This window comes from Bubalus bubalis, chromosome 12, assembly GCF_019923935.1.
Source record: "Bubalus bubalis isolate 160015118507 breed Murrah chromosome 12, NDDB_SH_1, whole genome shotgun sequence".
Lineage (NCBI taxonomy): Eukaryota > Metazoa > Chordata > Mammalia > Artiodactyla > Bovidae > Bubalus > Bubalus bubalis.
This window is the reverse complement of record NC_059168.1, coordinates 98,918,370-98,943,280: the sequence shown is the minus strand read 5'-3', so window position 1 is coordinate 98,943,280 and position 24,911 is coordinate 98,918,370. Positions and strand designations below refer to the sequence as shown.

At 55.6% G+C, this 24,911-nt stretch overlaps 1 protein-coding gene across 2 annotated transcripts; it reads right to left on the bottom strand.

Moving 5' to 3' along the window:
- MIGA2 (mitoguardin 2) lies at positions 1-24,911 on the bottom strand. Of its 2 annotated transcripts, none has more exons than XM_006065317.4 (16): positions 24,754-24,911; positions 20,072-20,311; positions 19,018-19,228; positions 17,729-17,841; positions 16,705-16,822; positions 16,190-16,326; positions 10,409-10,526; positions 9,293-9,393; positions 8,413-8,528; positions 7,186-7,258; positions 6,946-7,032; positions 4,341-4,439; positions 3,979-4,113; positions 3,161-3,214; positions 2,098-2,214; positions 1-1,829 (listed from the first exon to the last, which is right to left on the bottom strand). In XM_006065317.4, the coding sequence occupies exons 2-16, from the start codon at positions 20,165-20,167 to the stop codon at positions 1,623-1,625; spliced, it is 1,782 nt and encodes a 593-aa protein (XP_006065379.1). In that variant the 5' UTR covers positions 20,168-20,311; positions 24,754-24,911; the 3' UTR covers positions 1-1,622. The 2 variants fall into 2 exon arrangements, with proteins under 2 accessions (XP_006065379.1, XP_025117603.1); XM_025261818.3 differs by lacking the exon at positions 24,754-24,911 and adding an exon at positions 24,466-24,606.

The following is a 24,911-nucleotide window of genomic DNA, read 5'->3' as shown; positions in this document are numbered from 1 at the left end:
TGGAAGGAAATCATTTAAATCATTTATTTGACTCGAGTCGATGTGCACAGGCCCTACCGTACAAAAGTGGGAAGCTGCGACAAATCAAGTGCCAGAGGCAGTGCGTGGACATGTAAACACAGACAAGGTGAAAATGCCACTTCTGGGTGACCGGGGAGCAAATCAGAGCAGCCAGGGTCTAGACCCAACACATTCACAGCGCGGGCGGGGGAAGTGCAAATGAGCGGAATGTTAGCATGGAGGGGCCTCGCCGTCCGTCCCACCCAGAGGGAGGCAGCTAAGGCCTCAGACACGTGGGTTTGGAGCCAGCAGCATCGTTAGTGCACAGTGGTCCCTGCAGTCTGGGGGGCGGGAGTAGGCTCACAGAAGATGGGTCCTCTCCCGCCCTGCCTCCCACCCCACCCCGGGGACCCCTTTGCCATTCAAGGTAGGGCGCCCCCGGGACTGAGGAGCCAGTCCCAACTCCAGAGTGTGGAAAAACAGGAGTCTGTGTCTCTTGGAGGCATCCCCCCTACCCTCCAACCCTGCCTGGAAAGGGGCGGACCTCAAAATAAAGTGTTAAGGCAATAAATGAAACACCTGTTTCCTCAGGTGGAAACAGCGCAAGGGGAACAAGTCTGTGGGCAGACAGAAACCCGGCAACGCAGGGACTGATGCCCACAGCCTTTGGCAGCAGGCTTTGCACTGCTCCTCGGTTTGTGCGTCAAGTTGAAGGCTGAGGGCCAGGTGAGTTTCCTGTCCTGATGCTGGTCCAGCCGCCTGCATCCTCTGACCATCCCCTGCCCCACGGCTCCTCAGCTCCTCACTCTCGGGGACCGAAATGACCCTGGTCAGAGCCTCCAGCCCAGCACCTAGCACCAGCCAGAGAGTCCCGGGCTCACAGAGGGCAGGGCGGGGGGCGACCAGCCCCACCTCCTCTGTCTTTGGTGGTGGCAGAGGTGGGAGGAGAAACAACAGTCTTCGGGAGGGCCAGGGAAGGGCAGAGGACAGCGTCCTGCTCGAGTGCTTGGGTTTCTCAAGGGCCCGATCCCCGTCCACATGTGAGTCCAAGCGGGCCCACCTTGGGATGGCCCAGGCCTGCTGCCCACCAAGGTGCCCCCAGCCGCAGCCTTCACCCCTGGAGCTGTTCTTTCGGGTGGCGGCAGGCCGTGAGCACTGGCCAGGCCCATGCCTGGACCTGACACTGGCTGGCCCGGGCTCCTTCACCACAGAGCCCCGCCACCCTCTCTTCCATCTCCACCCTCCGAGCCCCCCTGGGAGGCGGGAGGTGTTGGGGACCCACACCCCGGGCATCCCATCTCTGCCTGATTCTTCCTCTCTGGCCCCACTGGCCACCAGTCCAGCCTCTGCTTCCCTAGGCACAACCGAGGGCGGGTCAGGTGGACCCCTCGGGGTTCCCTCCATCTCCAAGGAAGTCTGCACTCCACCTCTGGGCCCTGGGGATTCCCAGATGATGGAGGCAAGGTCAGGGGCAAGTAAGTGCCCTTGGCCACCACGGCCTGGGCTATGCCACTGCTGATGGCCAGACACCCGGGCCTCCCACGCCAACCCAAAGGCCTCTCTCTGGCGTCCCTCACGTGAAGGCAGCCCAGGCAGCCACCATCCTGGGCCCACAGCAGGCACTACTGCAGCGCCTCCAGGGGCCCGTTCTCCCGGGGCAGCACGCCGTTGAGGCCGATGCTGCTGGCCGCCGGCACCCCCAGGTAGCCGAGCAGGATCTCGCTGCGGCGCCGGGACAGCTGGAGGATGTCCTCAGCCAGCGCCGGCACAGACGTGTAGCGCACGTTGTCCAGGTCGAACATGTCGGTCAGGTACTGCACGATCTGGTGCTGGGGGACACGGCTGGCATCAGGCTGCGCCAGGGCCCCGCCCCCCACCAAGCTGAGGTTCTCCAGGCCACCCAAAGCCGCTCCCCTGACCCCCCGCCCCGGGGGGACCCCAACTCAGCCCCTTCTGCCCCCCATTCCTGCCCTCCTGGGGCTTCCTGTGGACCCACCCGGGGCCAGGTCCCCAGTGGAAGGGGCAGGCACCCCACCCAGACCCTTCTCCAGACGCAGGGCCAGGCAGGCAGCTGCAGAGGCCAAGCTCCCTGTTTACCTTAAAGAAAGCACAGACTTCAGAGAGCTGAGGCTTGGGTCCAAGGAAGCCAAAGGCTAGGACAGGGCTAACGTGCTCCGATACGGAGTAGAAATGGGAGATGAAGCCATCAGGCACCTGTTGGGGGGGCAGGCGGGGGGCAGCAAGGCTGAGGGCTGGGACCCAGGCAGGGAGAGGCAGCCAGGCCCTGGGGTCATATTAAGAGCTGGGGCTTCAGAGGCATGTCCGGCTCATTCATGTCCTTGCTGGGTGATGGGTGAGTGACTGGGGCTTTCTTTTGTAATTAAAAAAAAATTTTTTTTTTAGTTTAGCGGCACTATACAGCTTGCAGGATCTTAGTTCCCTAACCAAGGATGGAACCCAGACCCAGCAGTGAAAGCATCGAGTCCTAATCACTGGACTGCGAGGGAAGTGCTCCCAAGACCGGGGCTTTCAGAGCCCTGGTTTTCGCCTCCGCAGCATAGGGGCCACCTCAGGGTGGTGGGGAGGGCTGCCGGAGGAGGGGCCCAGGGTAGGCTCAGCGCAGGAAGTGCCCAGGGCACATGGCGGTGGCAGCTGGTATCAGCTGGGCGGCAGAGCTGGGCTGGCGGGGGGGAACAGCGGGCGGCAGCCCAGATAGGCAGCTGGTCGCCGCCTGGGAGCGCAGATAACGCGGCCCTTGGGGTGGGAGGGGGGCTCGGCCTGCTTCAGGGTGCCCTGCCCCGACCCGGACGCCAGCAGCACCTTGCGGGCCCTGCCTCCCTCCAAAGAGGCCCTCTCCTCGCTTCTGAATCCCCTTCATCACCTCCCGACCGCCTGCTCTGTGCTGGGCCCTGGGTGGGAAGACGAAGCAGATCTCTGTGGGCCTTTGAGGCCCTTCCGGTCAAGGGGGAGGTCATGGCAGGACGGGTGACCCGTGCTGTGACAAAGGCCAAAAGCTGCAGCCCACCCTACCCTGTCCCACCCCCAGACCGGGGTCTAGCACACACCAAAGGGAGGGTCACCTGAGCCATGCTCCACACCCAAGGCCCACCAGCCCCCGCGTAGCTGCTCTCAAGAGGCCCCTCACCATCTGCTCACTCACCATCAGCAGCCTCCTCTTGGCTTTCAGGACCGACCAGCAGGCAGTGGCCAGGGCCTAAATTAAAGAGGGCACCCCCCCCCGGGGGGTGGGGTCAGACCAACAGGCCAGGCCTGCAGCTGCTACTCACCCCCAGCTGGGACCAAGCCTTTGTCCTAGCTCACCCACCCTAAGCAGGGAGATGGGGACAGCTGTCTGAGGTCTGCCTTTTCCCTGCCCTCAATTAGGAGTCAGGTGCACCTAAAGCTGAATCTTGACTCCAACCCTTACAGGGTGAAAAGCCAGCAATCTTCTGGGCCTCAGATTCCTCTGTAAGATGGCCCTGACCGAGTATCCCTGCCTCGCTCAGTCATTGTGGCGATCCACGGTTACTGCCTATCAATGCCCAGCCCCACCCCTCTCCAGATCACCCCATGCCACCTGGCACATCTTGCCTGCCAGGGGCCCTGTGCTCAAGGCTTTCTTGCTGTTCCTCCTTTATTTTTTGGATATTTTAACTTGACTGAATGCATTCGAATGGAATAGAATTAATGGCAGCCGAGAATGAGTAGAATTGTCAGAGCGGAACTACAAGGCAGGAGGAAAATGCAGGCCCAGCCGCTCTACGAGGGTGAAATGAGAGCAAGGGGGGCTCCCCTAGAAAGTTCTCCAGGGCGGGCTCTGGGGTGCCCAGCGGCCTGCCCCGGGGAGGGGGTGACTGCTCTGTGATGAGTAGGGAGCCAGCCCAGGGGCCCAACGCCAGGGATGGAGGGGCGTGGGGTCCAGGCAACACACATGGGGTCATGTGTGCGCGTGCCTGGGGGTGGGGGGTGGCCACCCACCGTCTCCTTGAAGCTGTCTGACAGCCAGCGGTTCCTCAGGACGGCGAGCACCGAGGACGGGGGGTTCTCCAGGTCCTCGAAGGCGTCCATGAGGATAAAATCCAGCACGATGTCGAAGAAGCTCATGCATACCACCTGCGGGGCCAGGCGGTGCTCTGAGGCTGGAGCGGGTGCGGTGTGCAGGGGCCACCCTCCTGGCAGCCCAGGCCTGGGGCAGGGCGGGAACGGGGGCTTCCAGCAGCAGTGGAGCCACCTCAGCGCCTCGGAATCAAGGCTGAGCTCCAGGGGGCACCTCCACCCCGCTCAAGGAGCTCAGGTGGGGCGACCCCAGGACACCAAGGCTCAGCACAACAGCGACTCACCCCTCGGCCCTCCAGCTCCAGCCGCGTGGTGGCCCAGGTCTCCGGCCGCAGAGCATAGCTCAGCATCTCCTCGTAGCTCTCCAGGAAGCCTTTGGGGCTCTACGGGGAGAAGCAGAGCCTGTTTTGGCCGTGGCCCCAAGACCCTGTTGGACTTGATCCACAGGGGTGGGTTGGCCTGTGGATGGGGGACACTCCAAGGCCAGACCAAGGCCAATGCCTGAGCAGCCGTCAGAGAGAGAGTGAGGCTCTGCAGGGCCCAGGCTGTGTCTGGGAGAGAGGCAACGCCAGGCCGCCCAGCAGCATCTCACACCAGCTCGTTACCGGGAACCGACCACTTTTCAGAAGGTGCGCACCGGCTATGGAAGGAGCTCACTTTAGAGAGGATGCGTGAGGGTGTGAGGTCGGGCCCGCCGCCAAAGGGGCCAATCTCCATGACCATCGGCCTCCCTGTGAAACGGAGAAGCTGCAGCTTTTCTCGGGGAGTCGGTGAGCTGGTTCATGTGACGCCACCAGGCAGTAAATAGTGTATAGGACTCCGGCTGCTGCCAGGCGCACAGACGGTCAGCACCCAGGAGGAAGTCTTCACTATCTGGGACTGGGAGGCCTAGCGGGGGCTGACGACGCAGTTTGCGGACACGGATGTCATTTACGGACTTAGAAAGTGAGCATGTGCCAGGGCTGACCTACTACGGATCAACTAATTTAATTCACACAGCCCTGTGAGAGACTGGCCAACATTGTGCTCACTTTACAGATATGAATCCTGAGGCTTCAGATCAGGGATGTGCCCAAGAGCTAGGCAGGACAAGCTGACACACACCAGCACAGGCAGGGTGACGGCACTTTTAAGAACCGCAGGCAGAGGGGTCATTGGAGGGATGTTCACCAAAATGTGAACAGGGTGGGGCTGGAGACAATTTTTTCCCTTCTTTTTGCATCATCTTAGTTTTGTCTTCAATGAGTGTGAATCGTTTTTACACTTTTTTTTTTTGCCATGCCTCAAGACTTGTGGGATCTTAATTCCCTGACCGGGGACTGAACCCAGGCCACATCAGTGAAAGAAAGGCTGGAATTCTAACCACAGAAGGAAATGGCAACCCACTCCAGTGTTCTTGCCTGGAGAATCCCAGGGATGGGGGAGCCTGGTGGGCCGCCATCTATGGGGTCACACAGAGTCGGACACGACTGAAGTGACGTAGCATAGCATAGGCAACCGGGGAACTCCCATTTTTATCATCTTTTTTTAAACTACTTTTGTGAAGTTGTTTTTTATTTTTTAAGATGTATTTATTTTTGGCTGTGCTGGGCCTTTGTTGCTGCACACGGGCTTTCTCTAGTTGTAGCAAGTGGTGGGCTCCAGGCACGTGGGCTTCAGGAGTTGTGGCTCGCAAGTTCTAGAGTGCTGGCTCAGTACGTATATGGCTCATAGGCCTAGCTGCTCCACAGCATGGGGGGATCTTCCCAGACCAGGTATCGAACCTGTGTCCCCAGCACTGGCAGGCAGATTCTTAACCACTAGACCACCAGTGAAGCCCAATTTCCATTACGTTTTAAAGAAGATCTGCTAGAAAGTATACAGCCTGTGGCTTCACTTTCCCAATCCTGTTTCCTTGCATATAAAAGTTAACCACGAAGATGAAGATGAGGGCCCTCGCTGACACTTTCTATGGTCACTGACCTCAGCCAGTGACGTCCCCAAGACACGCCCATTTAGACACAAGGGGACTCAGGCTTGGAGAGGCTGCACGCGTGGCGACAGGCACAGTAAGGAGGCAGGCTGATTCCACAATTTCAGAGCCTGGGTGTGCACAGGGCCAGTGTCTTCCCAAATGAAGGCCAGCCCATCTCTGCTGCCTGGAAAAACGTGGCAGGGCTGTCAGTTACCTCTCAGTTCAGAGCTGGGCACAGGCCCTGGCGCTCAGGAGCTCGGCAAGATTTCTTAATCAAAATTAAGCCAAGTGGGACTTCCCTGGTGGTCCAGTGGCTAAGACTCTGCGCTTCCAATGCAGGAGGTGCAGGTTCTATTCCTGGTCAGGGAACTGAGGATCCCACGTGCCACTACTAAGACTCAGTGCCGTCAAATAAATACATTTGAAAAAAAAAAAAGCAATACCCATATTTTTCAAAATTAGCATGGGGAAAAAAAAAACTTTCCCTGCTCTCCCATGGCTTGCAGGATGAAGTCAGAGCTTATCAGCTTGATTTTAGATTGAGTTCTTTTTTTTTTTTTTTGAACAGGACTAAATAAAAGTTTAGAAGAAGAAGGCAATGGCACCCCACTCTAATACTCTTGCCTGGAAAATCCCATGGATGGAGGAGCCTGGTGGGCTGCAGTCCATGGGGTGGCTAAGAGTCGGACACAACTGAGCGACTTCCTTTCACTTTTCACTTTCATGCATTGGAGAAGGAAATGGCAACCCACTCCAGTGTTCTTGCCTGGAGAATCCCAGGGACGGGGGAGCCTGGTGTGCTGCCGTCTATGGGGTCGCACAGAGCTGGACACGACTTAAGCGACTTAGCAGCAGCAGCAGCAAATAAAACTTAGAAAGATAAAATAAGGGACGGGGGAATAAAAGCTGAAAAGAGAGCCCTGTCCCCCAACTACCTTCTCAGCCTTGGTCATCAGGCCTGTCACCATCTGCCGGCCGACCTCCCCGAAGAAAAGCTGGTGACTCTTGTCTTCCAGGAGGCCCTAAGGAGTGAGGAGGAAGGGGGTGAGCTGCCCGGCTGGCAGTCCCCCAGAGCCACAGAGAGAGCAGTACCATGGGCTGGGCAGATGGTCCACCTGCTCAGAGGAGCCTGACCCCAGCCCCAGCCTCCCCAGGCTCCCGCGGACCACACCCACCTCGAAGGCCTGCCGCACACAATGCAGCTTGGCTAGAAAGTCCTGGTCGCTGTAGCAGCCCAGCAGTTCTGTCCTGAGGGGAAGCACAGAGTCGCACCACCTGGGACCCCGCCAGCGACACCCTCGTGGGGTCAGGGTGGAGCCCCGGGTGGCCTTGCCTCGGCCTGGCAGTGTGACCTTGGGCAGGGGGCAGGTCCCCTCTGGGCCTCAGTTTCCCCAGAACCAGAGGAAGCGGCTGGTAGGATGCTCTCTGAGGATGGGCTTCCTCAACGGCACTCGGTGCCGCTGGACGGTGTGGTCACTGGGGGTCAGGCTGACCTCGGCCTCCTTTAGGCTCCAACCAGCAAAGGACCCTCTCGAGCAAAGGACCAACATGGCCCACTCTCCCCCAAGGCCAGGGCAGGGCTTTCTGGGCAGCCAGAGGCATCCTGGTCTGAGCCCTTGATCCGAATCCTCAGGCCTTCAACTCAGGTCTTCTGGCCGCTTTCAGTGAGCTTTAAACACAGACATGTAAATCTAGGAGTCATGACCATCACACAGAACAATGAGCTTAAGACGGATGAGAGCCTTCAGATAGACCACAGAGGAGACTGAGGCTAAGAGCGTCAGGAGACTTGTCCAGGGCCACATGCTATGAAGTAGCAAAGCTGGAGAGAGCCCAGGTCTGTCTGTCCTCCAAGCCTGGCTTCTGGACCGCTCCTTAAGGGAGTCTATCAGAACACAGGGCTTAGAGGGCACTTCCCTGGTGGTCCAGTGGTTAATAATCTGCCTTCTAGTGCAGGAGATGCAGGTTCGATCCCTGGTCGGGGAACTAAGAGCCCACGTGCTGCAGGACAACTAAGCCTGCGTGCCACAACTACTGAAGCCCGTGCTTCACAACAAAAGCTCCCGCGAGCCACGGAGAACACAGGGCTTCCATGTGGGACACACGGGGCAGTGCCCACCATGCTTCCGTGACTGGACACATCTGAGAACTTGGAACTAGTATGAATGACTGTTATTTTAATTACTTGTATTAATTAGTTATTGTGATCGCTAACTCCACACCCGCCTGTCTTGTACCAGGGCCATCCAAGGGCCTTCCAAGACTGGGCAGGAGCCCTGGCCAGCCCTTAGCCTGGCTCAGCTGGGCTCTCACCAAGCACTCACTGCTGGATTCCCCAGCCTCTTCTAGGAGAACAGTGTCCCCCGCCCACCCCCCACCTGCCTCCTTCCTCCTGTGCTCACCTGAGGGTCCTGCAGGGGACTTTGCCCTCCTTTACCAGCTGCAGGGCCTCCTCGTAGGCGGCAGCGGGCCTGGAGAGTGGGATCGGGTAATCTCCAACCTGCAGGGACTCAAAGAGCTGGGGGGGCGGGGCACGTGGAAGCCTGTGTCAGCCACATGAGTGTGGGGGAGGGTGCCTGCCTGGGGAACTTCCGGCAGGGGACGCCCTAGGGTCCAAGCTCTCTGAGGGGATGTCAGCAGGAACCCCGGCCAAGGGCAGAGGCTGGATCGCAGTCCCCTCCTGCTCAGCGTCCCCACCACCAGGTGCCTTTCCCACCAGCTCAGTGCAGCCGCGCAGTCGTGTCCAGCTTTCTGCAACCCCATGGACTGCAGCACACCAGGCCTCCCTGTCCATCACCAACTCCCGGAGTTCACTCAGACTCATGTCCATCAAGTCGGTGATGCCATCCACCCATCTCATCCTCTGTCATCCCCTTCTCCTCCTTTCCCATGGGGACCTTTCCCATAGGGACCATCTCTTGGACACAGGCCCATATCCTCCCATCCCAGGGAAGGACAGCCACCTGGTACACGTGGCCATGGCAGGAAACTAACGCCAAGCCACGAGCACGAGGCCTGGAGAAGGGAGAGGCCAGTGTGGCTGCAGCCGCTGGGGTCAGGGACCCCTGCCCTCACTCACGGGACCTACAGCTCCTGCTTTCCCAGGCTTCCCTGTCCCAGCTGAAGAGTCCCCGGGGAGGAACACTTGGTGACTGCCAGATTCTGCTCCCACCAGAGGAAATGCCTTCACTTTCCCACGACCCATCACTGGCCCCCAGCAGAGCCGACAGGGGCCCCCCGGCCTTCACCCCCTCCCCGAAGCCATCCCCCCGCCTGCATCACCTCGGTGGCGGAGAAGAAGGAATCTTCCGAGGTCAGGCTGTCCTCATCGTCCGCCCGCAGACGCAGCGAGCCCTCCGTCAGGGGCAGCATGAGGGTCCGCTCTGGGCAGGGCAGGAAGAGGGGGACTGAGCTGAGATCCTGAGCTCCCCAGGCCGGGATGTACATGGACACCAAGCCTCCCAACACCCGATCCCAGGAAGACGATGTTGCTGGTCGCCAAGCTTCCAGTTTTCTCAGTATGCCAGGGGCCCTGCCGCAGCCACACTGCCAGACCCTGAGGCCTGTGGGTCCTGAGCTCTGAGCGCAGGCTGTGCTACGTGGCCCCGAACAAGTCACCTCCCCTGCCAAGCTGACACTTAGCCTCTGATACCAAAGGGCCGCTCATTCCGCACTGCCATTCCCACCTGCTCGAGGGCAAGGGGGTCTGGACCCTCATGGGGGCTTATGAACGATCTGTTGAACAAATAAGCAGAGGCTTCAGCCTTGAGGCCCTACCAGCCTTTTCTGCCATTAGAGGAGGCCAGGGGAAGCAAGACTGCTGCTCTGATGGGGACGGGCAACGGTGAACGTGTCACCCTAGCCAGCCCTTGCTGGGCCTGTGTCGCCCCTGGTAGAGCTGGATACCCCGACACTCAGGAGTCCTGTAAGCCCCCTGGAGGCTGACGGCACCCAGGGCACGGCGGGGCACAGTCACCATACAGGCTCTGGCACGCAGCAGGCACTAGAATGCTATGGCTGCCCGGCTGAGTAACTTCACTCCCTCTCAGTGATGTCACACCTCCTGACCTCAATGGTGCGGGCACGTGTGCTCTCCACCGTGTGACCTGCTATGGGCTTATCTCACGGGAGCCACCCCTCCACCCACCCAGCAGCCCAGGAGAGGGCTTGAACCAAGGCCCGGAACGGCCGCTGGGGTGGGCGGGGGGAGATGTGGACACAGCAGTGCCAAAGCCTGTTCCCAAGGGGATGGGGGCAAAGCACACCGGCCAGAGACTCCCAGGGCCTCGTCCCAGGACTGTTCCCGCCTGTGTGGCCTTGGTCTCCCCATCCCTGCAGTGGGCCCCTGATGGGATGAGGTCCTGGGCCCCAGGGACCCTGCACCCGACCCCTGCTCACCCAGGTCCAGCAGCATGCTGTCGGCCGGGAAGGTGGACCCGAACTCCTCCTGCAGGTGGTAGGCCCGGTGCAGCAGCGACTCCAGCTTCTCCGCAAACTCCTTCCGCTGGGACTCCGGCTGCAGGTAAAGCAAGAAAGGTCAACCCAGGCCCTCAAAGCTCCCCCACACCAACGGCCCCTTCTTTCACCACGATGGGGCCCCAGCCCCTAGGGAAAGCAGTGGAGGTGGGCAGGGGGGCATTTCTGAGGCCCGGCAGCGAGTGCAGGTCTGGACTGAGCAGCCCTATGCAGGAGCCACTGGCCAAACATGGCCAGTCCACTGACATGGGTGATAAATGTAAATGCACACCGATTTCAAACACTTCGTATCCGCTCCCAAAAAAATCCCCCAAGAATACAAGAATGTTAAATACCTCTGTGATTTTTCATCTTGATTACGGGTTGAGATGATAATATTTGGGGTGTACTAGATTATAGAAAATGTATTATTAAAAGTCATTTGAAAAAAAAAAAATAAAAGTCATTTGATTCATTTCCTTTTGCTTTTTAACGTGGTCTCTGGGAAATTTTAAATGAGATACGTGGCTTCCGATTGAACAGCACCGCTCTAGACCCGATCAGACCTGGTCCAGACCCCAACACCATCAGTTCTGAGCTGTGTGACCTTGAGTAAATAACTCCCCCTCTTGAGCCTCGGTTTCCCTATCTGTCAACTGAGGTAAGAGAACCTACTTCTTTGGATGTCAGGGAAAACATGCATAAGGCATATAAGTATTCCCCGAAAGATGGGCCCATGGCGAAGGCCAGTCAGTGTTGGCTATTATAACCAGAGAGCAGCTAGGAGCCCAGAAAAAGCTGGCTTCCACCCCACTGCTGCTATGACCTGCGTGCACCTGGGGGCTTCGCACCCGTGGCACCACAGCCTATGCCTCCTCACTGCCCCTGGCCTCCAGGCCGGGTTGTGGGAGGAAGTGCTTGCTTGACCCCAGGAGCTTCTGGGCCAAGGGGCCAGACACAGGCAGGCCTGAGTCTGTTTTCCACAGAGGCTGCCAGATCTGCAAGTGCATGTAACCAGACCCTGGGGAGGGGACGGGGCCAACTAGGGCCTCAGGCCACTGGGGACAAAGAGCTGGAAGTACTCAGAGGGGGGCAGTAACATGGAAACCACTGCCTTTCCCTGAGCGCTAGGCGTGGACCGGCACCTCGCTGGTCAGCCTCAGGGCCTCCTTCAGGCAGGGGTTACCATGACCCCATTTTACCGGGAAAACTCAAGGAGGTTCCGGGGCCGGGCTCACCCAGGTGGAACCTGGCAGAGCCCGTGGGGTCCCAGACCCTCTGGCCATCTTGCTCAATAACTCCACTCAGCGTGGCCAGCAAGGCCTCGTAGCTTCGGCATAGATCTCTCTCTGGGAAGTCGCCGTGGGTTAGAGAATGGTTTCTCACATATAACACAGACGACCAAAGAACACAACAGATACACTGGACTACATCCAAATTCAAAACCTCTGTGCTTCAGAGGACACCATCAAGAAAGTGAAAACACAGGAGGTTTCCTGGGGGTCCGGTGGTTAGGAGTTGGTGCTTTCCACTGCCAGGCCCTGGGTTCAACCCCCAACCCGTGAGGGAACGAAGATCCTGCAAACGATGAGGCGCCGCCAAGTTTAGAAAAAGAAAAGAGAGTGAAAAACAACAACCCAAAGAACGAGAGAAAATATAGACAAATCACACATCTGACAAGGGATCTGCATCCAGAAAGTGTAAAAGAACACTTAGAATGAAATAATAAAAAGACAAGCAACCGAAGTCAAAATAAGGCATAGGATCTGAGCAGACACCGCTTCAAATAAGGTACACATAAGGCCGATAAGCACGTGAAAAGCAGCTCAACATCGTTAGCAACAGGGAAGCAAATCAAAACCGGGTCAGAGTCAGATAACAAGTGTTGGTGAGGGTGTGGAGGCACTGGAACTCCCAGGCACTGCTGCTGGGAATGTAACACGATACACCTGCGCTGGGAATCCCAGGTGGCACGGTGGTAAGGAAGCCGCCTGCCAAGGCAGGAGACGCAAAAGATGCAGGTTCCATCCCAGGGTCGGGAAGATCCCCTGGAGAAGGAAATGGCAACCCACTCCAGCTTTTTGGCCTGGGAAATCCCAAGGACAGAGGAGCCTGGCGGGTTATAATCCATGGGGTTGAAAAGAGCTGGACACGACAGAGCGCAGTCACACACAGCTGCTTTGGAAAACTGCTTGGCATTTCCTCAAGATGTTAAACACCGAGTTATATTGTGACCCAGCAATTCCAGTCTGAAGTATATACCCAAGCATTTACTCAGCACATGCCGCCAGGCTCCTTCCCTCAGAACTACACACAGCATCTCAGCATCGAGTCACTGTAACTTTGAACTGTGTCTGTAAAGACGCTTTTTAATAACATACATATATATATATATATATATATGAAGTGAAAGTAAAAGTCACTCGGTCGTGTCCAACTCTTTGTAACCACATGGACTACACAGTCCATAGAATTCTCCAGGCCAGAATAGTAGAGTGGGTAGCCTTTCCCTTCTCCAGGGGATCTTCCCAACCCAGGGATCGAACCCAGGTCTCCTGCAATGCAGGCGGAGTCTTTACCAGCTGAGCTACCAGGGAAGCCCGATACATATAAATATTGGGCTACACTGGGTCTTAGCTGTGGCACACGGGATCTTTCAGTCGCAGCATGTTAACTCTCAGTGGCGGCATATGGGATCTAGTTCCCTGACCAGGGATAGAACCCAGGCCCCCTGCACTGGGAGTGCAAAGTCTTAGCCACTGGACCACCAGGGAAGTTCCTGTAAGCACCTGTGCTTTATCTCAATCAATTCTGTACATCTCTTAGGAAGATGTGTCTAAAGGGGACTCATCACTTCTTTGCTTGACATCATTTTGGCTTAAGAAAGGTTTCCTAGGAAGGCTCTATTTTCAGATAATGGGGGAAACATACATGAAAGCCACTGTACGATCGAATTCAGTGAACTGTATGGTATGTGAACTCTATTTCAATAGTTATTTAAAAAACATCGTAGCCTAGTGAAATGCTTGGAAGGATACCAAGTAGTTATGTCTGGATGAAAGATAACAGGCGTCAATAACACTGATGACAGAGGTGATTTGTTGGGCACCGGCTACGGGCCAGGATCCTGGGGCTGGTCCAGAGGGCACCAGTGCTCAGGGAGCCTGAGGGCCTCTGCCCACGGCACACAGCTGGGAGCTGTCTGGTCAGAGACTGGGCTCCTTTTTTTCCTCTTTTTTCTCTTTCTGTAGTTTTTTTTACTACTCTATTAGAGAACATTTCATTGCTTTCACAATGAGAAAAATAAGAAAAGGTCTATAAATTTCAGATGTAGTATTAGCACGGAGAAGGTATTAGCAGCCCACTCCAGTACTCTTGCCTGGAAAATCCCATGGACGGAGGAGCCTGGTAGGCTGCAGTTCATGGGGTCGCTAAGAGTCGGACACGGCTGAGCGACTTCACTCTCACTTTTCGCTTTCAAGCGTTGGAGAAGGAAATGGCAACCCACTCCAGTGTTCTTGCCTGGAGAATCCCAGGGAAGGGGGAGGCTGGTGGGCTGCCGTCTATGGGGTCGCACAGAGTCGGACACGACTGAAGCAACTTAGCAGCAGCAGCAGTTATTAGCAACAAGGACAATTTTGGAAACAAAGCTGCCTCCCTTCTCCTGCCCTCACTCACCGGCAGGCACCCTCTGTCCACCCACGAGCAGAGGGGACCTGGTGCAGTCGTGCCGTGGGCTCTGAAGCCTTTTCACCCACGACCCAGGCATCCAGAGCCCACAACTACAGCCATCAGGCCTGTGTGACAGGCCTCGGAGAGCGAAAGTCCCAGCCGGGGTGGAGGGCACGCACACCTCCAACTTGGTACCCTCTGTCCCGGAAGGTTCTCACCCTGTACTGCAAACTCTGTTCCCCAGGCTCGCCTGCCAACTGCCTGTCATCCCACGAAGGCACAGGTGGAGGAAGCAAGGAGAAACTGGAGGGCGGAATGGGGGTGGGTGAGAAGCTCTCTTCTCTTCATGCCTCACATCACATCCCTGCACCCCACTCCCTGCTAGCCAGCCCCCTCTGGTGTGAGCCCCCTCGAGTCCCAGGGTCCCTCAGTCATGCAAGCAATTCCCTGAGTTAAGCCCCCTTCTTCTTCAACACGTGAAGTTGTTCCCACATCCTGGCTGGACCCCTCCCCAAAGGGGTGGCCTCCACTTTGACCTCACTCCAGTGGGGGCAAACACTGATGTTTTGTTTTGTTCTTTAATACAGAAAAGTACAGGGACTTCCCTGGCGGTCAGGTAGGTGGTTAGGACTCCAAGCGTCCCCTGCGGGAGCCGCAGGTTCAATCCCTGGTACGGGAACTAGGATCCCGCATGCCATAAATAAATTAAAAAAATAAATACAGGAAAGTATCAAGACTAAAACAGCAACAACCCAGCATGCTAACACCTGTACAAACCCGCCCTTAGGCTTGTGCTCGAAATACGGAAAATCAAAATAGTAGAGAAAGGTACAGAAAAGTCCAAGGAAAGTCTTTTCCTCCTTTCCCTGCAGACCCTCATGGAAGATCTCTGTGAACAGTCTTCCTGTGCATCTGTTCAAAAGGAAGTAAAAGTGCAGAGACACAGCAGCAGCTACCAACAGGCAGACGCAGGTGTGGATGTGTGCCTTTATTTAAAACACACACAAGCAGAAATTAGCACAATGTTTTAAGTCAACTATACCTCAGTTTAAAAACACAGAACATTAAAAAGAAATAAATGTACACACGGGTCACGAATCACTCTTACACACCTGTAACTTACGTGATATTGCACAGCAACTACATCTCAGTAGAAAAAAATGTGTGCACGGGTCACTATGCACATTCTATATCTTGGGGTTTTTTTTTCCACTTAATAAAATACAGTGGACAGAGCAACCTATCAGCCCACAGAGCTTTTTTTCTACCCTTTTATAAAGGCTGGCTAGTATTTCAGATTCCTCCTGGTGGGCGTTTAGTTTCCACTTTTTCATGTGTTTTAACTATTACAAAACAATGCTTCTTCAGTGAACATTAATCTGAAGACATGTATTTGTCGTGCTTTTCACACACAAAAATGTGTTTTGGCCACACTGCGTGGGTTTATGGGATCACAGTTCCCTGATCAGGGATCAAACCCACACCCCCTGCAATGAAGGGCAGAGGCTTAACCACTGGACCACCAGGGAAGTCCCTCACAAACTTTTTTTATTTTAGGTTTTTTAACTTTCTCTTTTCCGATATTGAGATAGTCACTTAGAGAACACCTGTTGTTGTTGTTGCTTAGCTGCTAAGTCATGTCTGACCCTTTTAGGACCCCCTGGACTGTAGCCCACCAGGCTCCTCTGTCCATGGGATTCTCCAGGCAAGAATAGTGGAGTGGGTTGCCATTTCCTTCTCCAGGGGATCTGTCCGACCCAGGAATCAAACCTGCGTCTCCTGTATTGGCAGGCGGGTTCTTCACCACTGAGCCACCAGGGAAGCCCGATAGAAAATTTGATCAAACTGTGATCAAAAAATGTATGAAGAAAAGATAAGACAAAGCTGTGTGACCCACTCACCTATGAACACGGCTAGTTCCTTCTGGCCCGTCAACCAGCTGGCAGAAGACGGGGCTGCCAGACGCCTCCCGAGTGCAGCCGCCCCACCAGCCACGCTACCAGCCGTCTCCGAGGTTGGGGGGTGGAAAAGACCCAGGGAAGGACCACCTACCTCGGACAGCGCCTCTGACGCTGTCTCAGGGTTCCGGAGGCCGTCCCCTGGGGTGGGGGTGCTGCCGCTGTCCCCTCTCTGCCCCACACTCAGCGCCTGCTCCCATTTCTGCAGGGCCTCCTCGAACAGCTCCATGCCTGAGCGTGGGTGGGGGAGATGGGGAAAAGGAGTCAGGTACCCAGTGGGGAGAGTGGCCGGGCCCCTCATCATGTCGTTCCAGAGTGGGGGTCAGAAGAGCCAGGCGGCAGGAGGGCCCTGAAGGACGGGAAAAGGCAGGACCACGTAGACTGGTCCTGATCCCTTTTTTTTAGGCTGTCCCGCTTGTGGGTCTTCATGCAGACCAGACTTGCTCCTGGAGATGCTCTTTGGTCCAGAAACCATAGAAGTGGGAGGTCTAGGATGGGGTGAGGGTTGCAGTCAGCACTCGGAGACCCCAGACTCCTGGGAGGAGGCCGCTCCCCCATTACCCTACCCTGGCGACTGAGAGGAGCCAAGGCCGGCCCCCTGGCCCGCACCTTGCATGTAGAGGCTCTCAGCGTTGCCGTCAGCGGTGGTCACAGACTCCTCTATCCCTCTGGTCTCCCACGGTCCCGAGCATACAGCCGTGGGGCTGGATGAGTTCACCACCACCATCTGAGAGGCAAGCAGGGCAAAAACTCCAGAATAAAGGGTGAGGCCTTCCCAGACCCCAAGCAGGACCCCTGAGCCTCCCCACCAACCCCCTTGCCTGACCACACACCCTCTCCCATACTATCCCTGAAACCACCCCCCGCCACAGAGGCCGAGTGCGCAGCACAGCACTTCCACCAACTTCAAGAGCCTGAGGACAGGTCATAGATATGGCCAAAGCAGGAAAAATACAGAGGCCGACACCCAGCCCAGGAACCTGCCGCCTCCTCCGAAAGCCGCCCCGAGCCCTGCTCCCGAGCAGCAGGACCACTCCCCGTTCCAGGGCTCCACCATGAAGGGGACCGGGAGGACTCAAGGAGCACCTGTTACCCATGGGCCAGCAGGACCGGGCTCTCACCCATGCCTCTGTCCCTCATGAGCAGCCATCTGCCTGCCAGGCTGTGACGAGAGCCAGCTCTTGTTGGCACCTGGGTCCCCAGGGCCGTGGCCTGCTCAGAGGTAGGGCTCAGTACTTGCTGGATGAAATTAATAACTAGATGAGTGAATGAGCCAAAAGCTGTTTCCCGAGAGAAAATAAACTCCTCTTTGTCTTATTTATCTCTATATCCTCAGTGCCTGGTAGTCCCTGGCAAAAAAACCAGTGTTGCTCAATGTCTGATGAATGAATGAGTGAACTTTCGTGGGGAAGTATCACACCGCCTCTCTTCCACACTTGTCCACCTGTCCCTCACCAATGCCCGGCACACACTGGTCACTAACGATCTCAGAAAGCCTTCACGGATGGATGAGTGAGTGAACAAATGAATAAATGGATGGAATCTCTTCTCCCATCTTCCTACCAGCCCATAAGCCCCCTGAGGGCAGAGACAGGAGCTCCAGGGCTGTTGACAGGCACCCTGGTACCCTCACCGAGGCCAGGCTGTGGGAGGAGCCTGAGTGCTTGCTGGGCTCAATGGAGGAGATGCCGCTCAGGGTGTCGTTGCTCTTGCTACTGGGGCTCTGGACCCTCCGGCTGGAGTAGCCTGTGAGGAACAGGAGGGCAGAGGTCACGCCGGCTTCCCACCCAGCCTCTTTGCATGGGCCACTCACAGCTCCGCACCCCTCTTCCCTTCCTTGTCATCTGGGAGTCTGTCCTGACCTTCTGTGTCAGACAGCAGAACACCCCCAGGGCATGCCCCTAGCAGCAGAGGGCCGGGCCCTGGCCCGCTCTCCTGCTCACGTCCGTATCCTGGGCACTGGGCACAAGGCCTGGCCCAGAGTGGGGCCTGGATTTGCTGGGTTAAGCTTGAGAAAGAGGCCCAGCCACCATCCCCCTCCTGACTCAAGTTTTCCCCGTGTTGTTGATGGACTCATCTAGAATTCTCCTTCCAAAAAGATTTGAGGCACCAGCTTTTTAAAATACACAGGGTTTTTGTTTTATTTTTAGGTGAGAAAAACAGGGAAAGGAAACTAAGGTGGAACCAGAGACAGTAGGCAAGCAAGATGAAAAGATGAAACTTTATTTTTGCCAAGATAATTCACGATGAAAAGTCTTTGTCTTGCAAGGAGGTTTTGCTTCTGAAAACAGGTTTCTCCCAAGACAAGAAAGCCTGTGAGGCCTCCTTGCCTTGGAAAGCAACCTGTATGTGGCAAATGCTGGGTTGCTGGGTTACAAGATTAACCGGACCATAAGAGGCTTTTAGAGCCACAACAGCAAACGCAGAACAGACCAGGAGCTGGGGGAAGGGGAGACAGGCTACCTACCCAGGGCCCTGGGGGTTTGTAGAGCAGCAGCTCTTGACTGTGGCTGGACTGTATGACTATAAGCATTTGTCAAAACTCATAGAACTATTTGCTAAAAAAGGTGAATCTTTCTACGTGCCAAGTAAAAAAGCGGGAGATAGTGAGACAACCATATGGCTCAGGGACCACAGGGCCATTCCTGCTTCTGAGGCAGGGGACTTCCCTCGCTGGACAGAGGAGATGCGCCCCACCAGCCCATTCTGGACCCGACACTCCCAGAGGGTCCTCAGATAAGGAGAACCATCGCTTCCAATGACACGCGCATCCGGCCACATGACCCAGCAAATCCTCAGAATGCTTCACAGATGAGGGGACTTGGCTTGGAGACAGCATGTCACTGGCCCAAGATCTCAGCTAACAGGAGCCCGGCTGAGACTCGACTTCAGGTTCGCCCTTCCCCATCACCTCACACCTACCTTTCTTCACCGACGGGACCTTCCTGGCCATGAGGATGGGGAGGGGCACCGTGCCCAGATGCTCGCCTCCCATCTCGGGCCCGACCTGCTTCTTCTTCCGCCGTCGCCTCTTCAGCTGGTGGGCAGCCAGGGCCAAGGCCACAGTCCCCAGGGCCGTGGCAAAGAGGACCTTCCGCAGGCCTGGTGTCAACCGCAGCTGGGAGAAGGCAGACTGTGGGAGAAGAGGGGGGCCGCCGGTTACATCTCCCTGGGAGAGCTGCCCTGGGGAGCCCAGCGAACGCTTCAGGCCCCCGGGGGATATTTCCTGACCAGGCATGTTGGAGAGGCAGCCACCCTCTGGGGGGGGACCTGGCCTCTGAAACCCAGATCACAGAGATGTAAATGAGGGGGGTTGGGGAAGGAAAAACACAAGGCCAAGGAGACGGTGTCCCCAACACCTTCGGTCAGGACTCCACCAGCACCGGTGACCACAGCTCTGCAGGTGCCACGTCAGGGCTGCACCTGCGTTACCTGTCCGAATGCCCGCCATTTTCCAGGTGAGGTAGCCGAGGCTCACACAGCTTAGGACACGGGCTTAAGGGGACAGAGAGGCAGAAACCGAACCCAGGTCTGCCGACCCCACTTCTCAACTCCTCAAGGACAATGATATTCACTTCAGTCGGTGGTCCATCAGTACGCTCCCCTGCCCCACCCCTCACTCTGCCTGCTGGACAGGGAGCCCCTCATGAGGCTGCACCCCACAGGGCAGAGCTTTAGGGAGTGTCAGGAGGCCTGGTTAGCCACAGACTTTTAAAGCTGGCAGGGAGGGCCTGATCGACCCCTTGTATAGACAGAGAAACTGAGATTAAAAGTCCACAGAGACCTGGGGTGGAGACTGGGCTTGGGACCCCAGACTCCTAACTGAGTCCTTCTTACTCTGCTCAAAGAGGATGGCCTGGGACAGCAATTACGAGGGCCCAGTCTTTCTGGATGCTGAAGGACCCTGGGATGAGTGGCTCAGTGTTTCAGGGACCAGTGGGGTAAAGGGCGGGACCACAACTGCCCCGATCTTTACCTGCCCGAACGTCGTGTAAAGGAACACAGGGATCTCAGCCACCGTCATGGCCAGGGCCTGTATCATGGACATGCCCTCGGTCCGCCGGAACGCCATGGCAGGATCAGCGGCCCGGGTGAGAGCCCTCGGGGGTGAAAGCTTCCAAGGAGAACGTCTTCAACGGGTTGCTGGCTGGGTCCCGGGTACCATCCACGCCCCAAAAGAACAGGGACGCACAGACCAGAAGGTCCCTGCACAGAGCTGAGAGACAGATGACCAAGTCAGCCACAGGGTGTGCCATGTGAGAAAGAGAAACGCACACAAGAGTGCTCTGGGGGGAATGAGGTGGCAGCAAAGCCCACATGTGGAATGTGAGGCTGGAACCAGGCCCCAGCCTTTTGCATTGGCTAGCAGGAAGACACCCAAGCGCCCCACAGACCCTCTGCCCACCTTGAGCCCTGGGAGCAGGAGGCAGTGTCTGGCACCCTGGCCCCAGTGCAGACCCAGAGCTTGGAGGATTGAGAGGTTGCTCTCAAACCTGAGGCTTTAAACCACACTGTCTCAAACTTTTTAAACCCATGGCCAGTGGGCTAAACAGAAATCTTAGGCCTCCAAGGGTCAAGTCCCTGACTGAGAATCATTACATCTTTTCTACCCCCCACAAAACCAAGAATGTTGTACTTCCTATGGACTGTATTATGAAAACAGCAGGGTTTTTCCTCAAATAATAACAGCTACTATGCATTATGTAGGTATTTTGTGCTGCATTCCTTACATCAGTTCAGTTCAGTTCAGTCGCTCAGTCATGTCCGACTCTTCGCGACCTCATGAACTGCAGCACTCCAAGCCTCCCTGTCCATCACCAACTCCCGGAGTTCACTCAGACTCACGTCCATCGAGTCAGTGATGCCATCCAGCCATCTCATCCTCTGTCATCCCCTTCTCCTCCTGCCCCCAATCCCTCCCAGCATCAGAGTCTTTTCCAATGAGTCAACTCTTCACATGAGGTGGCCAAAGTACTGGAGTTTCAGCTTCAGCATCATTCCTTCCAAAGAAATCCCAGGGCTGATCTCCTTCAGAATGGACTGGTTGGATCTCCTTGCAGTCCAAGGGACTCTCAAGAGTCTTCTCCAACACCACAGTTCAAAAGCATCAATTTTTCGGTGCTCAGCTTTCTTTATAGTCCAACTCTCACATCCATACATGACTACTGGAAAAACCATGGCCTTGACTAGTCTCTGCTTTTTAATGTGCTGTCTAGGTTGGTCATAACTTTCCTTCCAAGGAGTAAGCGTCTTTTAATTTCATGGCTGCAGTCACATCTGCAGTGATTTTGGAGCCCAGAAAAATAAAGTCTGACACTGTTTCCACTGTTTCCCCATCTATTTCCCATGAAGTGATGGGACCAGAGGCCATGATCTTCATTTTCTGAATGTTGAGCTTTAAGCCAACTTTTTCACTCTCCACTTTCACCTTCATCAAGAGGCTTTTTAGTTCCTCTTCACTTTCTGCCATAAGGGTGGTGTCATCTGCATATCTGAGGTGATTGATATTTCTCCCGGCAATCTTGATTCCAGCTTGTGTTCTTCCAGTCCAGCGTTTCTCATGATGTACTCTGCATATAAGTTAAATAAGCAGGGTGATAATATACAGCCTGGATGTACTCCTTTTCCTATTTGGAACCAGTCTGTTGTTCCATGGCCAGTTCTAACTGTTGCTTCCTGACCTGCATACAAATTTCTCAAGAGGCAGGTCAGGCGGTCTGGTATTCCCAACTCTTTCAGAATTTTCCACAGTCTATTGTGATCCACACAGTCAAAGGCTTTGGCATAGTCAATAAAGCAGAAATAGATGTTTTTCTGGAACTCTCTTGCTTTTTCCTTGATCCAGCAGATGTTGGCAATCTGATCTCTGGTTCCTCTGCCTTTTCTAAAACCAGCTTGAACATCTGGAAGTTCACAGTTCATGTATTGCTGAAGCCTGGCTTGGAGAATTTTGAGCATTACTTTCCTAGCATATGAGATGAATGCAATTGTGCGGTAGTTTGAGCATTCTTTGGCATTGCCTTTCTTTGGGATTGGAATGAAAACTGACCTTTTCCAGTCCTGTGGCCACTGCTGAGTTTTCCAAATTTGCTGGCATATTGAGTGCAGCACTTTCACAGCATCATCTTTCAGGATTTGAAATAGCTCAACTGGAATTCCATCACCTCCACTAGCTTTGTTGGTAGTGATGCTTTCTAAGGCCCACTTGACTTCACATTCCAGGATGTCTGGCTCTAGGTCAGTGATCACACCATTGTGATTATCTGGGTCGTGAAGATCTTTTTTGTACAGTTCTTCTGTGTATTCTTGCCACCTCTTCTTAATATCTTCTGCTTCTGTTAGGTCCATACCATTTCTGTCCTTTATCGAGCCCATCTTTGCATGAAATGTCCCCTTGGTATCTCTAATTTGCTTGAAGAGATCTCTAGTCTTTCCCATTCTGTTGCATTCCTTACATACATCAATCATTTCATTGAATCATTATAAATCTGCGAAGTAGACGGGCTCTATTTCCCATCAGTTCAGTTCAGTCACTCAGTCGTGTCCAACTCTTTGTGACCACATGGACTGCAGCACGCCAGGCCTCCCTGTCCATCACCAACTCCTGGAGTTTACTCAAACTCATGTCCATTGAGTCGGTGATGCCATCCAACTATTTCCCATACCCTCTGCCAATTTCCAACAAGGAAACTGAGGCTCAGACAGGCCAAGTCAGGAGTCCAAAGTCACTGGTACCAGATGGCTGGTACCAGATGGAGTCGGGACGTGGGTCAAGATCTCTTGGACTTTAGACTCCACGCTCAACACAACCCTTTTGCCAAATCTGACATGGAGCAGGAAGTGGAAGTCCTGGAAGAACCACAGACCAGAAGGGCAACTTTCCCCTGCGGCCTTCTGAGATAACTCACGTCCCCATTCCCAGGCCAGCAAATAAGTGGCTTGAACACATATAAGCCAGTCCCCAAGATCCTGCAGAGAACTCCCCAACCCAGCACCACCAAGGCCAAGTGTGCCTTCAAGGTCTCCTGGGACTTCAAACAGAAGGAATACAACAGCCAGACAGACCCTGTCTACTTGGGATGGCTGCCAAAGTCACTGGACCAGCACAAGAAACAGTTTATCCCCAGTGAGTGGGAAGGATGAATGATCCTATCAGTTAGCTCCGGGTGTGTGTGTGTGTGTGTGTGTAAGGGGGGCAGCTCCGGGTGTGTATGTGTGTGTGTGTGTGTGTGTGTGTGTGTGTAAGGGGGGCAGGCAGGCCTGAGGAAACTCACATCATCAAGGGTAGGGGACATCCTGCCAGGAGGCTACAAACTGAGCTACGTGACCTCCAGTGGTCAGGGCCCAGGTTAATATCACAAGCCACCTCTCTCACCCCTCAAACTTGCCCCAAGCCTCAGAACGAGGGGAGATAAGAACATCAGAGGATCAGCAGCTACTATTTCCCAGGCACTTACTTTAACAGGTTAGGCTTGGAACAGTCTCTCCATACAGGGTTTTGAGTCTAGTCACTCAGAACCCTCAAAGCTGTGCTGTTTATCTCAGTGATGGTGAAACTGTGGCCCCAGAAAATAATCAACCCGACCGAGGTCACTGAGTAAAATGGCGAAGCTGGGATATGACCACAGCTTTGGGGGATCCCAAGGCCTAGCATTTACCTGCAGGAAAGTCAAGAGCAGCCTCTGCTGCCCCGTCTGAGGAAGAGTGTCAGGTAAGGACACCGGTCCCAAGACAGCTTCTCTTTTAGGGATGGATTCAGATCCAGCCCAACCATACTCCATCTATCCACCCACCTGGCACAACCCAGGGCCGAAGGAGAGAAGCCTCCACCTCGTCTCTGTGATGACAAGCCCACAGCAATGTCTCCACCACGTGGATACTCCTAATGCCTTCCCCACCTGGGCAAGTCACCTCTCCTTCCTTGTAACCTTGGGCTGGAGTCTCCTCATTCCCACTTCACCCCCATGCCGGCACTTACAACCTCTCAGCGTGGATATCCAGGCTTTCAATCTCAGGCACCTCCTTCCCTGCCCTGAACCACCCCGTAAATGACTCTAGCCTGAGCACCCTTTATTCCGCCTTGACCCCAGCAATGTCCCCGGCCCAAGTGCTCCTCTGAGCGACCCCTCTGCCCAGTCTTCGTTCATTCCACCCTGGCAGGATCCGACCAGCACTGAGCACTCCTTACGCTGGACGTCAGCAATATCCCCTTCCTTAGAATCTGTCCATCCCGGACAATTCCTTCCGCATCCCCTGGTCAAGGCCCCTCCTCTCTTGCCCCGACCCCCGGAATATCCTCTAGGGTTGTCCAGGTGCCCCACTGCCGCCGCCCCCGGTCCGCGCACCGGCTCCTTCTATCCCAGTACTTGCCTTGTTCGGGTCCAGGACCTGCGCCCCTGCTCCAATCTCTGCAGTGTTCCAGGCCCGGGAATCTTTCCACGGACCGAGTACCTTCTGTTCCACCTCTCGCGCCGCTCACGGCCCGAGCACCTGCTCTTTCCCAACCTGGGCCCTTCTAGTCTGGCTGAGTCGGGACACCTGCGACCCCTACTCAGTTCCCCGCGTAGGCACGGCTCCCGCCCGCTGCAAGCCTCAGTCCCGAACCCTGCCGCGCCGCCCGCCAACCCCGCGGATTCAGCCCGGACCGCCGCCACTCACCCAAGACCCCATAGCTGCGGAAGGGCAGCGTCTCCTTCCCCGGTGCCCGCGCAACCAACCTCGGGGCCGCCGGGGGCGTGGTCTCACGCTGGGCAAACCTTCGTTTGGCCAATGAACGTCGCCGATCTCCTCTGCACCGCCCCGGCCTCTGGGCAATT

Coding starts and splice junctions, on each gene's coding strand:
- MIGA2 (XM_006065317.4), bottom strand. CDS start 20,167: ATGGCGTTCCGGCGGACCGAGGGCATGTCCATGATACAGGCCCTGGCC. Junction 4,440..6,945: donor TGATGACCAAGGCTGAGAAG/GTAGTTGGGGGA, acceptor TTCTCCCCGTAG/AGCCCCAAAGGCTTCCTGGA. Junction 3,215..3,978: donor CAGACAGCTTCAAGGAGACG/GTGGGTGGCCAC, acceptor TCTTTAATTTAG/GCCCTGGCCACTGCCTGCTG.